Source organism: Mobula hypostoma, chromosome 1, assembly GCF_963921235.1.
Source record: "Mobula hypostoma chromosome 1, sMobHyp1.1, whole genome shotgun sequence".
Classification (NCBI taxonomy): Eukaryota; Metazoa; Chordata; class Chondrichthyes; order Myliobatiformes; family Myliobatidae; genus Mobula; species Mobula hypostoma.
The window spans coordinates 173,294,553-173,310,695 of NC_086097.1; the positions used below are offsets into that span (position 1 = coordinate 173,294,553).

General features: G+C 41.0%; 1 protein-coding gene across 4 annotated transcripts in view; it reads right to left on the reverse strand.

The window, feature by feature from the left end:
• Window positions 1-16,143, reverse strand: part of LOC134352539 (intermembrane lipid transfer protein VPS13B-like) — a 1,085,891-nt gene that overhangs the window by 406,332 nt on the left and 663,416 nt on the right. For all 4 annotated transcript variants that reach the window (XM_063059809.1, XM_063059800.1, XM_063059806.1 and 1 more), the window contains exon 24: window positions 1,189-1,409. In XM_063059809.1, the coding sequence (XP_062915879.1) occupies window positions 1,189-1,409 (221 nt within the window). The remainder of the gene's footprint in view (window positions 1-1,188; window positions 1,410-16,143) is intronic.

Below are 16,143 nucleotides of genomic sequence, written 5' to 3' on the forward strand. Positions count from 1 at the left end.
CTCAGAACCACCCCAGATCCAATTAAAATCAGAGTGGAAGCAAGTTTCTTTTGATTCTGAGGAGGTGCTTAGTAGAATTGTGTATACTGAGAAACCAACTGTCTAATGTTTGATTTTACCAAAGCTCTGTGAAGTAACTTAAGTGAACTACTCAATGCTGAAACTGAGCCAAATCCTCTTAATTCATAAAGTACGGTTAAGGCTTAACATTCAGAGGACTGAAAGTCCAAACTTATATAAAAATGAACTACTCAGTGTACAGGGTGATGCTGCATTCTAACATAGGGACATGTTCAATGGCAACATGATAAACATTATCAGGGAGAGAATCAAGTGATTAGTGAGTTGAAAAGAGGCAGTTTTCCATGTTGTAAACAAAAAACTGAAGTGATTTTTATGATATGAAATGCACATATTAAAAATAAAAACAGTTTAATTATATTAGCAGTGCATCCAACAGTAAACGATTGAGAATTATAAAATGGCTCATTTGGGTTATACTGATCAAACTGAACTAAATTCAAATCTCCTTTTCAGACCAATTTGCAACAAGAAAAACAATGTATTCCACCTAACAGGCAAATAGTTTTAAAGAAAATACCATTAAATGCCTTTTGTGGCGGTAAGCAAGATCCCATACATCTGTCCACAGACTTAATTTTTTTCGTAACAGAATAAAAATGAATGTCAGGCTTGGCAGAAAATTCCATCACTATATGTAATGCATTTGATTAATTTAATCGAATTCCAGGAACTTATGTCCACATTATTTAAAACCTAAATCTCTTTAATGTTACAATGCTGATCTATAAACATATTGTGCAAAGTTATTACAAACCTTTGAACAAGCAGCTCCAGTGGACATTTTCAAAGCTACTACATGTTAATTCTGCTACATAATACATTTCAAAATGGCACATCTGTAATTCATTTTACTCCATCAGCTTTAAGATGCACTTTAGACTGCAGTTACTATTTTTTTTTGGAAAAGTCTAAATTACAAAAAACTTGAGAGCACATCAAAGCAGTAAACTAATCTTTCTCCCCGATCTTGGTCACCAAGCTCAAAAGAGACTTAAGATGTTTAATGGAATAAGGATTCTCCTATAAAGTACAAGGCAAATTAACTTAAAGCCAGTCATTTCTTATTTTCCTCACAATAAATCAATTAGCTGCCCTAACACCAACCTGTGGGTTTGAGCATTTCACTTCCAGGGACTCCAGGTCCACATGCAGGCAGACGACAAAAGAATGTCTCGTCTCAGAGCTGCAGGCTTGCATCTTGTGCGAAGTGACGGCCAGAGTCGAAGTGCAGCCCAAGGGTTCCACCAGGTTACAAGACTTCAACTTGCCAAGTAGAGTGTACACACTGAATTGGCTGAGACTGATGGTCCAGGGAAAAGCATCGCCTAAGAAGTGACAAGGAACAAAATATTGACCTTTTAAATAACCATTTTAGAGAAGATCCCTCCAGGCCCACTGCCACCCAACCCCCACCTATGGATTATTTACACAATAATGAATAGGAGAATCATCCTAAATTCAGTTATCAGCATCATCTAGTGAATCTTCTCGACAACTTTCCAACAAAAGGAAACCATCCATTATTCCAAGGTGTACCCATTTAATTGCTGAGTCCTCTCAATGAGCTTCTACTTTCCTAAGATGTGGATGTGTTGTTTCCATATTAAATATGAAACACTCTTCATCTTTTAAAATTTGCTCAAGGTGTTGTGTTGGTAATGTCTTAGCAATGCAGCAGTGAACTAGATGTTGCTGGAGATACATGGCATGTTTTGCAGGCTGCTCACAAGACTACTAGATATTCTACCTGATATACTTCTGAACTATAATAGCTGCAATCCACCACGTAATTTCCATTTAAGAAATGCACATTTGAACTGTCTAAACAATTTTACGACCTCCTGAGGGATATAACGAACTTGACTCTCAGGAATGCATCTATGGCACCTTAAAGGTTGGCCATTGCTGGGGTGAACTTCAAGCCAGATTAAGCAATGAAGGCCCAAGAATGGAAAACAAACCTGTGTCCAGCACCACTACTTCGTGCCAACCAAGATCCCCCACCTGAGCCATCCCATCTCCCTCTCTTCTTGTAATGGGGGGAAAGGAGGAAAGATTACAAGCATTTATATTACCTCAAAACAGACCAAAACTGCAGCATGATTCACAGCTGCAATATTGGAAAATTCTGCTATTTGTAGATAATTATTTAATTAAGGATGAATGAATTACAAAAGAGCATGCCTGATTTCACCAAGTGCTGTAAAGCTTCTATGTTCTTAGTGGCAAAGTGCAATATATTTTAGATAGTATGCATAATAATAAATAAAATGACAAATGAGGATTAGATGGATTTGATTATATTTGAATGTGGTATTAACAGAAATTTTCTTATTTGGTGAAGTTGAATTATGACAATGAAAGGAAGAAAATAGCAACGACAAAGGACCAACAGCGAAACACATTTAACATGCCAAACTATCTCACAGAATTTTAGCGAAAGAGAAATGGCTTGCAAAGCAAATCTGAAAATATTCAGAAAGGTGTCCAAAGCCTGAGTGTAAAGAAATACCAAGTTTGGTTGGCCACAATAATCACCATCAGCACAGGTGCACCACAAGGCTGTGTGCTTAGTCCCCTGGTCTACTCACATTACACTTAAGACTCTGAGGCTAAGCACAACTCCAATGCCATATTTAAGTTTGCCAATGACACCACTGCCATTGGCTGAATCAAAAGTGGTGATGAATCAGCATACAGGAGGGAGATAAAAAATCTAGCTGAGTGAAGTCATAGCAACAACCTCTCACTCAATGTCAGCAAAGAAATGATGATTGACAATAGGATGAGGAAACCAGAGGACCATGAGCCACTCCCAGATGCTGCCGAACCTGCTGAGTTCCTTCAGCTCCTTTGTAAGCTGCAGCTGCAGTCTTTTTGTGGCATTATTAATGACATTCCTTTCATCTCCTGGTCAGAGTGGGGATGTTCCTTGACAATGCAGAACAGTCAATTCTGCCACAACTCTTCTGTCAGTGAAGCAACCTGCACTACATAAAGCAAAACCTACACTGATTCTCTCATATCTTAAAAACCCAAAGCTTTCCCTCTATCTACAAGGCACAGTTAAGGAGCATGATGTAATACTCGAACAGCACTTATGCTCAAACTCCAGGTCAAAGAAACCTGTTTGACTGATGTCGATGCCTCATCCAACAGCATAAGCATTCTCCACTACTCAAAGTTCAAAGTACATTTATTATCAAAGGACATACTGCATATGTCAGCATATAAAAACCTGAGTCTCATTTCCTTGCAGTCATCCTCACTAAATCCATAACAGACTAATAATCATAACAGAATCAATGAAAGACCGCACCAAACTCGGCGTTCAACCAGTGTGCAAAAGACAACAAATTACATAAATACAAAAAGAAACAAATAATAATAATAATAAAAAATAAGAAATAAGTATCAAGAAAATGTGATGAAGAGACCTTGAAACTGAGTCCATAGGTTGTGAGAACATTTCAATGATGGGGTAAGTGAAGTTACCCCCTTTAGTTCAAGAGCTTGATGGTTGAGGGGTAATAACTGCTTCAGAACCTGGTGGTGTGAGTCGCGAGACTCTTATGTCTTTTTCCTGATGGCAGCAATGAGAAGAGAGTATAGCCTGGGTGATAAGGGACCCTGATAATGGATGCTGTTTTCCTGTGATAGCATATCTTGGAGATGTACTCAATGGTGTGGAGAGCTTTACCTGCAGTATGATGGACTGGGCTGTATCCACTACTTTTTTGCAGGATTTTTGATTCAAGGGTATTGGTGTTTACATACTAGGCAGCCAAGCACCCAGTCAATATACTGTCCACCACACATCTATAGAAGTTTGTTAAAGTTTTAGATGGCAAGCTGAAACTTCACAAGCCCCTAAGGAAATAGAAGCGCTGCCATGCTTTCTTCGTAATTGCACTTAAATGCTGGGTCCAGAGCAGGTCCTCCAAAATAATAACACTGATGAATTTAAAGTTGCTGACACTCTCCACTCTGATCCGCCAATGAGGTCTGGCTCATGGACCTCTGGTTTCCTTTTCTTAAGTAAATAATCAGCTCCTTGGTTTTACTGACACTGAGTAAGAGATTGCTGTTGTGGCACCACTAAGCCAAATTTTCAATCTCCCTCCTATATGCTGATTCATTACTGCCTTTGATTCAGTCTACGACAGTGGTGTCCATCAGGGAACTTGAATAGGATATTGGAGCTGTGTTGAGCTACACAGTCATAAGTGTAAAGTGAGTACAGCAGGGGACAAAGCACACAGCCTTGTAGTGCACCTGTGCTGATGGAGATCATTGAGGAGATGCTTTTGCCAATCCAAACTAATTGGGCTTTGCAAATGAGGAAATCAGGGATACAATTGCATAAGGAGTACTTGAGGCCAAGGTCCTAGAACTTATTGATTAGTTTTTAGAGATTAATGGTATTGAAAACTGAGCTGTAGTCAATAAGCAGCATCTTGATGTATGCATCTTTGCTGTCCAGGTGTTCCAGGGTTGAGTGAAGAGCCAATGAGATGGCATCTGCTGTGGACCTGTTGCTTCAGTCGGCAGATTGAAGCAGATCTAAGTCCCTTCTCAGGCTGGAGTTGTTATGCTCCATTACCAACAGCTCAAAACACTTCATCATTGCGAATGTAAGTAATTCTGCACATTGAGTCAGGTTACCACGTTCTTCATAGGCACCCATATAATTGAAACCTGCATAAAGCAGGTGTGCACCTCAGGCTACTGAAGCAAGAGGTTAAAAATCTCAGTGAACACTCTGGCCAGTTCATCAGCACAGGCCTTTAGTACTTGGCCAAGTATCTCGTCTGGGCAGGATGCTTTTTGTGGGTTCACCCTCTTGAAGGCTGCTTGTACGTTAAACTTAGTCTGAAATCACAGGATCAGCCAGGGCTGTGGGAGTTCATGATGGTTCCTCCATGTTTTGATGGTCAGACAACACATAGAAGGCATTGAGTTCATCTGGATGCAAAGCTCTGTTGTCACCTAAGTCACTTGATTTAACTTTTTAAGAGGTGATGGTATTCAAGCCCTGTCACAACAGTCGAATTGCCACTTCGCCCATGAGATGGCTTTCTGGAGATCGTACCCTGGACCTCTTATAACTTTCTTGGTCACCAAACTTGAATGCCTCTGATCTGGCAGATAGCGGATTTCAAGGTACATCCAGGCTTCTGATATCTGTATCATATACAAAACGAACTACAGTTATTCACCTATGTTATAATGATAGTGTGATCTGAAGATACGTTTACCATCAACAAGGACATAGGCATTCTTCTTCCATAAAGCCTATTATTCTGACTTGGAAAAATATCATCACCTTTGATCATCACTGGATCTAATTCCCAGAACTCCTAACCCAACAAAAAAATGTTCCTATTCAATCTTTCCCTTCTCATGTTAAACCTCTGCCCTCTAGATCTTGATTACCCAAGCCTGGGAAAAAAGACTGAGAGCAATCACCCTATGTTCCTCATGATTTTACACACCTCTATAAAATCAAAGTTTAAAGCTCAAAGGAAATTTATTATTAAGTATGTATATGTTACCTTGTAAAGTGACACTTTGGGAGGTCGAAATTGAAGGCAGAGTAATGGGTTAATGGCAAGATTCTTAGCAGTGTGGAGGAACAGAAGGATCTTGGGGTCCACATCCATAGATCTTTCAGCACTGCTGAGCAAATTGATAAGCTGGTTAAGATGTATGGTGTGTTGGCCTTCATTAGTCAAGGATTGATTTCAAGAGCCACAAACTAAAGTTACAGCTCTATAAAACTCTGGTGAGACCACACTTGGAGTAGCATGTTTAATTCTGGTCCCCTCATTATAGGAAGGATGTAGAAGTTTTAGAGAGGGTGCAAAAGGGATTTACCAGGATGCTGCTTTGATTAGAGAGCATATCTTAAAAAGAAATGTTGAGCAATCTAGGGCTTTACTTTTTGGAGTGCAGAAGGATCAGAGGTAACTTGATAGAGGTGTACAAGTTGATAAAAGGCATAGAGAGAATGGACAGCCAGAAACTTTTTCACAGGACAGATTTGTCTAATACAAGAGGGCATAATATTAAGGTGATTGGAGAAAAGTATGGGGGGGAGGTGTCATCAAAGGTAGTTTTTTTTTACACAGAGTTGTGGGTATGTGGTGCAGATACATTAGGGACATTTAAGAGACTTTTAGATAGGTACATGGATAAAGGAAAAATGGTGAGTTAAATGGCAGGAAGAGTTAGATTCATCTTGGAGTAGGTTAAAAGATCGACACAATGTTACGGACTGAAGGGCTTGTACTTTGCAATACTGATTTATGTTCTATAAATGTCCATTTCGGTTCATAGATATTGCTAGATCGACCTGAGTTCTTGCAGTGTTCTATGTGCTGCTCTTTCATTAGGATGGGCCAGACTAATAAACCAAAACACTTCTGAGGGTCACTCACATGAATGCTGAAGTTCAGACCTCACTGAGAAACCCCTGCCAAGTCTATCCAAAGGCCCCCCAACATCGCAGTCTTCATACATCTAGCCTAGTGACCAAATGCTGTGCTGCACCATGGTTTTAAAGACACTACTGTTATGTTCACAGCCTTAATATTCCACTGTGAACTTAATAGCCAATTAATGTAGGGTGCCTAAGGGCAAAGTCACATTAATGAAAAGCAAACAATGGGACAGCATTAATTAACCCACCAATTCTGTTGATTTACAAGAATCCAACATTGCTTTCAATCCTATCAATTTGCTGATAAATTTGCATATTAATACAAGCATGCATTGTTAACACGTTACGAGAAAGATATGTCTGCTCTGTCAGAATATATGTTAATACTTAATACTATCAAGCTTCCTTCAGTGTACTGCCACAAATGCTGTTGTTGCTGCAAATCAGGAACGTTCTTCCCTTCTCATTATCATTCAGTTCACTATCAATTAACATGTTCCACAGAAATAGTTAGTGAAAGCAGTTCATAAAGCTCAAGCAGAATGACTATCACTGCATACACTATATATCAAGGTCAATGTGTTCAACTGTATCAGGTTTTACATAAGAAAATAATACAAAGTAAAACACGGGAAAGCTGGAATACTGAGTTCATTTCAATGAGAAGGATGTTGGCTGTTACATGTTAGTAACGAGAATGTTCCCTCCGAGCCTTCATTTGTCCCCATAAAGTAAGTGAACAAACTTCTGAACATAGTAAGAACACTCTTCATATAATGAAAGTTATTGTTCATCTCTCCTCAGGGTAACATCACCAGCTTGACTTCCTGACCGAACAATTATAAACACTAAAGGCAGACAGCAATATCTCTCCCATGACTATCGCCAAAACTGGAGCCGAACAAGGGTGCATCTATTCTCTATATACTCATTGGTGCACGACCAAATTCTACTCTAACTCCACCTACAAGTTTGCAGACAATACACCATTATGGGCCAAATCTTATGTAACAGTGAGTTGGAGTACTGGAAGGAAATAGCTGAGTAGCAGCAGCCCTTCCCTCAATGTCAGCAAATCCTATGAGCCAGTCATTGATTTCAGGAAGAGGGACAGAACACACCCCACTGTTTGCATTGATGGAGCTGACATGGAGATGGTTGACTGGTTCAACCACCCAGATCTGTCCCATGATCCTCTCGTATCCCCTTTTGCCTATCACCTGTCCAGCTCTCAGCTCTATCCCTCCCCCTCCTGTCTTCTCCTATCATTTTGCATCTCCCCCTCCCCCTCCAGCTTTCAAATCCCTTACTCACTCTTCCTTCAGTTAGTCCTGACGAAGGGTCTCGGCCTGAAACGTCGACTGCGCCTCTTCCTATAGATGCTGCTTGGCCTGCTGCGTTCACCAGCAACTTTGATGTATGTTGTCTAAACATCACTAATAGCTTGTCCTGGTTTAATTACAAAGGTGCCATGGCCAAGGAAGTGTACCAGCATCTTAACTTACTCAGAATGTGAAGAATATCTGGCATATCCACTGAGATCCTCAGCATCTTTTATAGGTGCCCCACAGAAAGCATCCTATCCAGATGCATTACAGCTTGGTATAGCAACTGCTCTGCACGTGACTGCAAGATGCTACAGAGTCCTGGACACAGCTCAGAACACTGTGAAAAACAGCCTCCCTTCCATGGACTCTGCCGACATTTCTTATTGCCTCATTAAAGCAACCAACATAATCAAAGTATGTTAACCTGGGCATTCTCCTTGTCCCTCTCCCATCAGGCAGAAGATAGCATGAAAGTACATTCCACTAAGCTCAGGATAGCTTTTTATCCGTTATTGAACAGACTTCTTGAGTGATAAAATGGATTCTTGACCTCACAATTTATCATGGTTTTGCACATTATTGTCTGCTGGCACTGGACATTTCCCAGAACTATAACCCTTTATTCAACATTCTGAAATTGCTTTTCTCTTGTATTACCTTGATGTACTGATGTTGTGAAACAATCTGTATAAATTATACGCAAGGCAAGTTTTTCACTGTTCTTCAGTACATGTGATATAAGCTAATTACTGATTTCCAATGACCAATCTCGGAAGGCCTCATTCCATTAGAGTTAGAGAATCACAAAACAACACAACATAAAAACGAGATTATGCGATCCAGTGAAGGTGCGTTTGATGTTTTAAATTTGCTGACAACACCATTATTATTGGCCAAATTAAAGGTGGTGATGAATTATCATAACAGAGAGATTGGAAATCTGACTGAATGGTGCCACAACAACAACCTCTCACTCAACATCAGAAAAACCAAAGAACTGATTATTGACTACAAGAGGAGGAAACTGGAGGTGCATGAGCCAGTCCTCATCAGGAGGTCAGAGTTGGAGAAGGTTAGTAACTTTAAATTCCTGAGCATTAGCATTTCAAAGGCTGTGTTCTAGGTGCAGCACATAAGTGCCATTACAAAAAAGTCATGGCAGTGCCTCTACTTTCTTAGAAGTTTGTGAAGATTAATTATATTTAGCTTCTAATGCAAGGTGGTAAGCAAAAGGTATTGCTTAATCTCTTACCCACTTGTATAGAAACATAGAAAACCTACAGCACAATACAGGCCCTTCAGCCCACAATGCTGTGCCAAATATGTACGTACTTTAGAAATTACCTAGGGTTACACATAGCCCTCTACTTTTCTAAGCTCCATGTACCTGTCCAGGAATCTCTTAAAAGACCCTATCATATCTGCCTCCACCACCGTTGCCAGCAGCTCATTCCAAGCACTCATCACTCTCTGTGTAAAAAACTTACCCGACATCACCTCTGTACCTACTTCCAAGCACCTTAAAACTGTGCCCTCTCATGTTAGCCATTTCAGCCCTGGGAAAAAGCCTCTGCCTATCCACATAACCAAAGCCTCTCATCATCTTATACACCTCTGTCAGGTCATCTCTCATCCTCCTAAACTCCAAGGGGAAAAGGCCAAGTTCACTCAACCTGTTCTCATAAGGCATGCTCCCCAATTCAGGCAACATCCTTGTAAATATCCTCTGCATCCTTTCTATAGTTTCCACATGTTTCCTATAGTGAGGTGATCAGAACTGAGCACAGTACTCCAAGTGGGGTCTGACCAGGGTCTTATACAGCTGTAACATTACCTCTCGACTCTGAACAATGGTTCACAGCTTTTTTTTTGCCTCGATCACAATATGTTTTAACATGTCCCCCAAGGCACACAGCGCCCTGAATTAGAAATATATCACCTTTCCTTCTTCATCACTGGGATAAAAATTTGAATTCCTTCCCTAACAGCACAAGGATTATTGCTGCTCACCAGCACCTTCTCAAGGGCAATTAGGAATGGGCAAATAATTGCTGGCTCAGCTTGTGAGGCCCACATCCCTTGCATGAACAAAAACACACATACAGAAAAAGATATTTTCCTACTTTTATGTCTCTTGCCAGTTGAAGCATAGTTAACAGGAAGGGATCATCCAGGTCTCTTCACTCAGCCAGCACCCACTTTACCCTTATCTCTGTTCTGACCTCATTGATATCTTAATGTTTTTCTTTATTTCACAAGATGCTCTGTCCAAAATTCAACTGAAAACCAGCATCAATTAAATTAGATGTTTCAATGGGACTTATCTAAAACACATTTTCAAATTAGTCTTCTGGTCCTGTCAATTCACTTCATTACTGAAAGAAGCACAGAACAGATCACCACAACTATAATTAATGTCTATGAACACCAATCTTCAAAAAAAAATTTTCCAATGCTAAATACAATTTTCAGAGATGTCTGGGTACATTCTTCATGCTATAACTTTTCCAAAAATCTCAGTGAAAACAACTACAGTGAGGTAAAAAGTAGCTTGCTGTTGTCGAAAATCTATTTTGTTTTAGCTTTTATTCCTTGTTAATATAAACTGCTGTGCTTTCTGCCTGTGCTGAGCTTATAAAAAATAATTCTGGATTTTGTTCAATGCCTACAAAACCTACTTCCAAAAATAATATTTGAAATTCACTGGTACAGCACTCCTCCAGCTTATCTCTGCTTCACAAAATGGAATGGAGACTTTAAATCCATAAAGTTAATCTCATCTACAGCTTCAATCTCCTCTAACTCAAACAAGCAATCAGGTTGCAGCCTATTTAAAACATTCTCAGACAGAAAACTAAACAACTTACTTGCTTTTAAACAGTTGGTAAGGCATAGTAAAGATGCTTTACTTCAGATTTATAGTTTGCTGTTAATATATCACTAAAGTCAGCAAATTCTAAAAATATGGTGAACAATTTGTAGTATTACCTACGTTAAAGGCAAACAAAAGAAATCCTGCACTGTCCGAGATGACTTTTACATTATTGCTGATTAGTAATCTAATATAATTTAGATAAAATTTCATAAACTACTTTCAAAGAATATGCTTTCTTGCACACATCATAAAATGACAAACTGTGACAAGCAAAATTACAAAGTCAATTACGTTCATTTAAACACATTTATAGTACTAAAATACAGAATCCAAGGTTCTTTAAATAAAACCACATTTATATACAGGAAATATGACTTCTTATTGCAAGCAACATACAGCATGTAACACAGCGTAGCATGTACATGAAGTGTTAGTGATTGTAAAGGGGTCACTTCACAAACAGAACCATTCTTTAGTTTAGGTCTTGATTAACCACAAATGACAGATAATTTGCAGCTTTATCACCTATTGACATTATGAATTTTGTACAATGTGAGCACATTATTCCATGTCACAGAAAGTTGATTTGATCTGCACGTCTCATGGAATTTTACATTTTAAACCATGCATTAAGCACTTCACAATTCTGAGCAAAATACTCCATAGAGAAATAATAAATAGAAAAGCTTCCATTTTCCTGAACACATTCTACACAAAAGACCCTTTTGTCATATACGGACTGCACTATATCATTATATTTTGACACACATCAGGCATTTAAATTACAGTGAGGCTAAGAAATTATGACAGATAATTAAAATTCATGACATAACATGAGGTTAACTCAATTACTTCTCTTGCATATGGATTAGAAGATTTTGGTGCAGAACAGAATACAAATTACAGTATGCAACTTCTAAAACAATAGACCCACCCATACTTACCTTTTCCCAGCTGGTCTTTAGAGAACAGCTGACAATGTCCTCCTCTCAGGCCAACTTCTATCCACATTCCTTAACTCCGGGAGGATTGATATATTGACCCTATCTATGCTCTTCGTGATTTTATACAACTCTAAGATCACCCCTGATTCTCCTAAACCCTCTCAAAAAGTCCAATCTGTTTAAACTGTCTCCATAATCCAGTCTACTGAATACTGGCAACATCCTCATAAATGCCCACTACAGTTTGTGCTAGTTGTATGTGGTTGTATCTGATCTTGCAATCCACTGGTAAACTTTGCACAGGGTGCAGTGGTGGAGTGCAAAAATAATAGGGATCAGAAGGATAACTGACCCAAGCCTGATAGTCAGTTCTCATCAGGCTTGGACTAGCTCAGATGTATAATCTGACAAAACAGTGTGGATCAGTTGGAGCTAGACGGGACTCTGCTGGTCTAACTCAACTGAAGTCAACCTGATCAGCATCAGATCATGTGCCACCCAGGCACTAGGTGTGTTGGGTCAGATTAGGCATGAGAAACACAAGCAATCAGGTCAAGTATCCATCCAGAATAGCACAGACAATTTCAAACCCAAGCAGACCTCTAGGCTAGAGACTTCTTCATCCAGCCACTCAGATTTACACTAACCATGCCTGAACATATGTGGTGTAAATTAATTCTTTTTAATAGGGTTGGCCTTGACTGAAAGAAAAGTGGATTCTTCATTTTACTCAAAATCACATACATAATTTTAAAGGAAGAAACATAAGATATCCTAAAGTTATTTAAATTTATTTCAACTGTCTGTAAGCATGCTTGAAACTGACAAAGTGTTACTAGTTGACGAGGTTAATCCTGGTGCAGCAAGGGTAATCTTGGCCTCTGAATTCAATAGCTGATTCCTGGTCAATACCTATGGATCGCTGTACTGTATATGACGGCAATGACAACCAGGTCTCCAGGTTTATCTGCATGGTCATAATTTCAAGTGCAGCCCTGGGAAAGGTGCAGAAAGACAAGAGTGAACCATGCAAGAAAGGGAAGGAGGAGTGGAACCAGATGGAAGTGATGGACAGGTGAGAAGAGAATCACATGCTCTTTTTGTCCTGAAAAAGCAGGGAGAATTGTAAAGCATGAAAAACTAAAAATTCAAAACCTGTAATGTCAGCATTTCAAAAGTATTCATCCCGCTTTGCTCAGTTCTCATTTGAATCACCTCTTGTAGCTATTACAGCCAGTAGTCTCTTTGGATAGCTCTCTATTAGCTTTGCAGAACGTGACGAAGCAAGATTTTCCCATTCCTCCTTGCCAAATTGCTCAAGCTGTACCAACTTAGTTGGGGAGCAGGGGTGGACAGCAATCTTGAGGTCTTGCCAGATATGGTTGATTTGGTTAAGGTCAGGACTCTGACTGGGCCACTCAAGGGCATCAATTTTCTTCATTTGAAGCCACTCCATGGTTATTCTGGCAGTGTGCTTTGGGTCACTGTCCTGCTGAAAGATGATCTTCCTCCCCAGTTAAAGTTTTCTGGCAGAGGCAAAATCGTTTTATCTATGTATTAAGCAGCATTTATCTTTCCATTAATCATGACTAGATTTCCAGTCCCTGCTGCTAAAAAGCATCCCCCCCAAACATACTTAACAGTAGGGATGGTGTTACCTGGCTGATGCACAGTATTAAGATTTACACCACATGTACCGCTTAGTGTTAAGGCCAAAAAGTTCCACTTCAGTCTCATCCAGCCACAAGGCCGTCTTCCATATCGTTACAGTATCTTCTAAGTGATGCTTTGCAAAATCTTTAGGAGCAAGGATATGCTTTTTTTTTAGCCAGAGCTTCTTCCTTGCCATTCTTCCATAAATACCCTGTCTATGCAAGGCCTTAGAGATTGTAGAGCCATGAACTTCATCTCCAGTTGCAGCCACCGACTTCAGCAGCTCACTGAGACTGACTGTTGGCATCACAGTAGCCGCTCTTACAAGTGCCATCCTTCTCCGTTGACTAAATTTTGGGGAGCAACCTGACCTAGACAATGTGGCTGTGGTTTCATGTTTTTCCACAATGAACTGCACTGAGCTCCAAGGTATATTCAATGCCTTTTCTTGTACCCTTCCCCAGATTTGTGTGTAAGGGGTCTCTTCTTTCATGTTACTTGCTGAGACTAATAAAATGGCTTCTCTGTAATATCAACTGTTGATGTAAGGGGTTCTCTGTAGCAGCATGTTTGGGTTATAATTAGTGATAACGGGACTTGCATTCATTTGCTAACCAACTGGGACACATATTATTCTTTCTTGTGCACCTGAAAGCTGTTGTTTGCATGGGATTTGGTCAGAACATGCCATGGGGATGAAGAGAGAAGACGCACATGAAGAGATGCTGTAAACTGGCTAGCAGAGCGGACCCCGAGCAGGAGCCCAGCGGAGTTCGGAGGAAATCGAATGGTGGACCGAGGATATTGTGTTAGCTCCAACGAGTTATTTGTGCACAAACTGTCTAATTATTTTTCTTGGTGCCTTTTTATTTCATATTTTGGTTCTCTATTAATCCCATAGTTATAAGAGTTATAAAATCTGAATTACTTAACCGCATCCTGTGTACGGCTTGTCATTATGGGGTACTGATTTGAGACAGGGGACACATTGCACAGCATTCACCTAAATGAGAGTTTTAAGGTTTGGCTGGGCAGGGGGTTATCACCTGAGATCATGTCACTAGGCAAAGCAAGTGTTACATTTGGGGGCTCGTCTGGGATTACGGGTAGGAGCGGGTTCAGTGGGGTGCATATTCGTACTCAGGAGAAATTGTTCATCGGATTTCGGAGTTTGGGAAAAGCTGAGGGCAAAGTTGAAAGCGTGGCGTGAAGATCTGATAAAATGGCGGGCTCAGTCTTTGTTCTAGGTCAGACTAGCGCTGACGTCACGGTGGTGGGACTGCCAGTGTCTATTGGTGAGGCGGGGCCATGGGCTGTCCATATTGTCAGGTGTGAGGGGAAAGGGTGGTCGGAATGTTCCAGCTATGGCAGGCTCCGCCAGGTTTTTGGAATAATGTCCACCCTTAAAGCGGCGGAGGTGTGGGCGGAGCAGAGCTCTCAGTTGTTAGGTGAGTAGCAGTGCTAAGCTGAGGGACAGCGACAGGGATTGGTTGGAAGTTTAGATAGACGGGCTGCTGACATTGTTAGAACTGTCAGGTTCAGTGACCCCATAGTGACAGCTGCCAGTTATCGGCAGGCGCGGGAAAAGGCGTTTGGTTCGACTGGGGGCAAACTGTAGCTCGGGGTGGAGTTTCTAAACGTGAGTCGGGAGAATGGGGGAAAGCGTTCAGAGTACTTTTTTTAGCAGAGAAACAGCTAAATTGGTTGCAGTGCAGTGGGGGGGGTCATTCAGCTGATCAGAGAGGTGTCAAGAAACAGAGGAGACTCAGTGGGGGAACTGCCTGGTGTCTCTTGGGGGAACACGTTCCCAGGGTCATGAATCATTAGTGCTGATGTGCCTGGACACTGTTGAGATGGGCAGCGTTTCAATTCTGGAGGGGACCACCACCCCGCTGGTGAGGAGGCGCATGGTGGCCTGCCACGCGGGTGAGAGCTGTTTGGGGGCATTGTCTGTGCACCCAGTGTTTCGAGCTGCTTGTGAGGACATGCGTAGCAGCATTGGGCCGGTACCGAATTTAAACGAGAGCCCATGGTAGTATGGCCCAGGTGAAGTATCTGAGGGTGAGACCCTCTTATAGATAGATAGATAGATAGATAGATATACTTTATTGATCCCGAGGGAAATTGGGTTTCGTTACAGCCGCACCAACCAAGAATAGAGCATAAATATAGCAACACAAAATCCACAAACAATCAAACAACAATATGCAAACTATGCCAGATGGAAATAAGTCCAGGACCAGCCTATTGGCTCAGGGTGTCTGACCCTCCACAGGAGAAGCTGCAAAGTTCGATGGTCACAGGCAGGAAGAACCTTCCTTGACGCCCAGTGTTGTACCTCGGTGGAATATGGCCAAAGTCCAACAGCAAAAAGTTCAATATCCGGTCTACAAACACATTCCTCGATCGTAATATGACCCGGATTGCACTATCCGTTGTTAACCAGAACAGCAAGCCCCCAACTCCTTTAAGCTTACCACTCTCAGTGCACTTCCGGTCAGCCCAAACGGACTAGAAGCCATCCATGGAAAAGTTTTGATCGGGTATGTCCTCGTGCAGCCCCATTTCAGGAAAACACATAACACTGCTCTCCCGAAATGTTCTCTGACTCCTGGCTAGCGCCGTCAACTCGTCCATTTTATTACCCACCAAAATCCTCTTCTCCAGAAGTCTCTGTTGTCTCGACCCGGTCCTCTTTCCTCGCCTTTGTGATCCCCCTTTGCATCCTCTGTGTGTTTTCCTCCAGATTTTAGCAGTTTTGTCTGCCGCTCTGTTCGCTAAACTGGTTGGCATAAGCGCAATCAGCTGGTCCCTGGA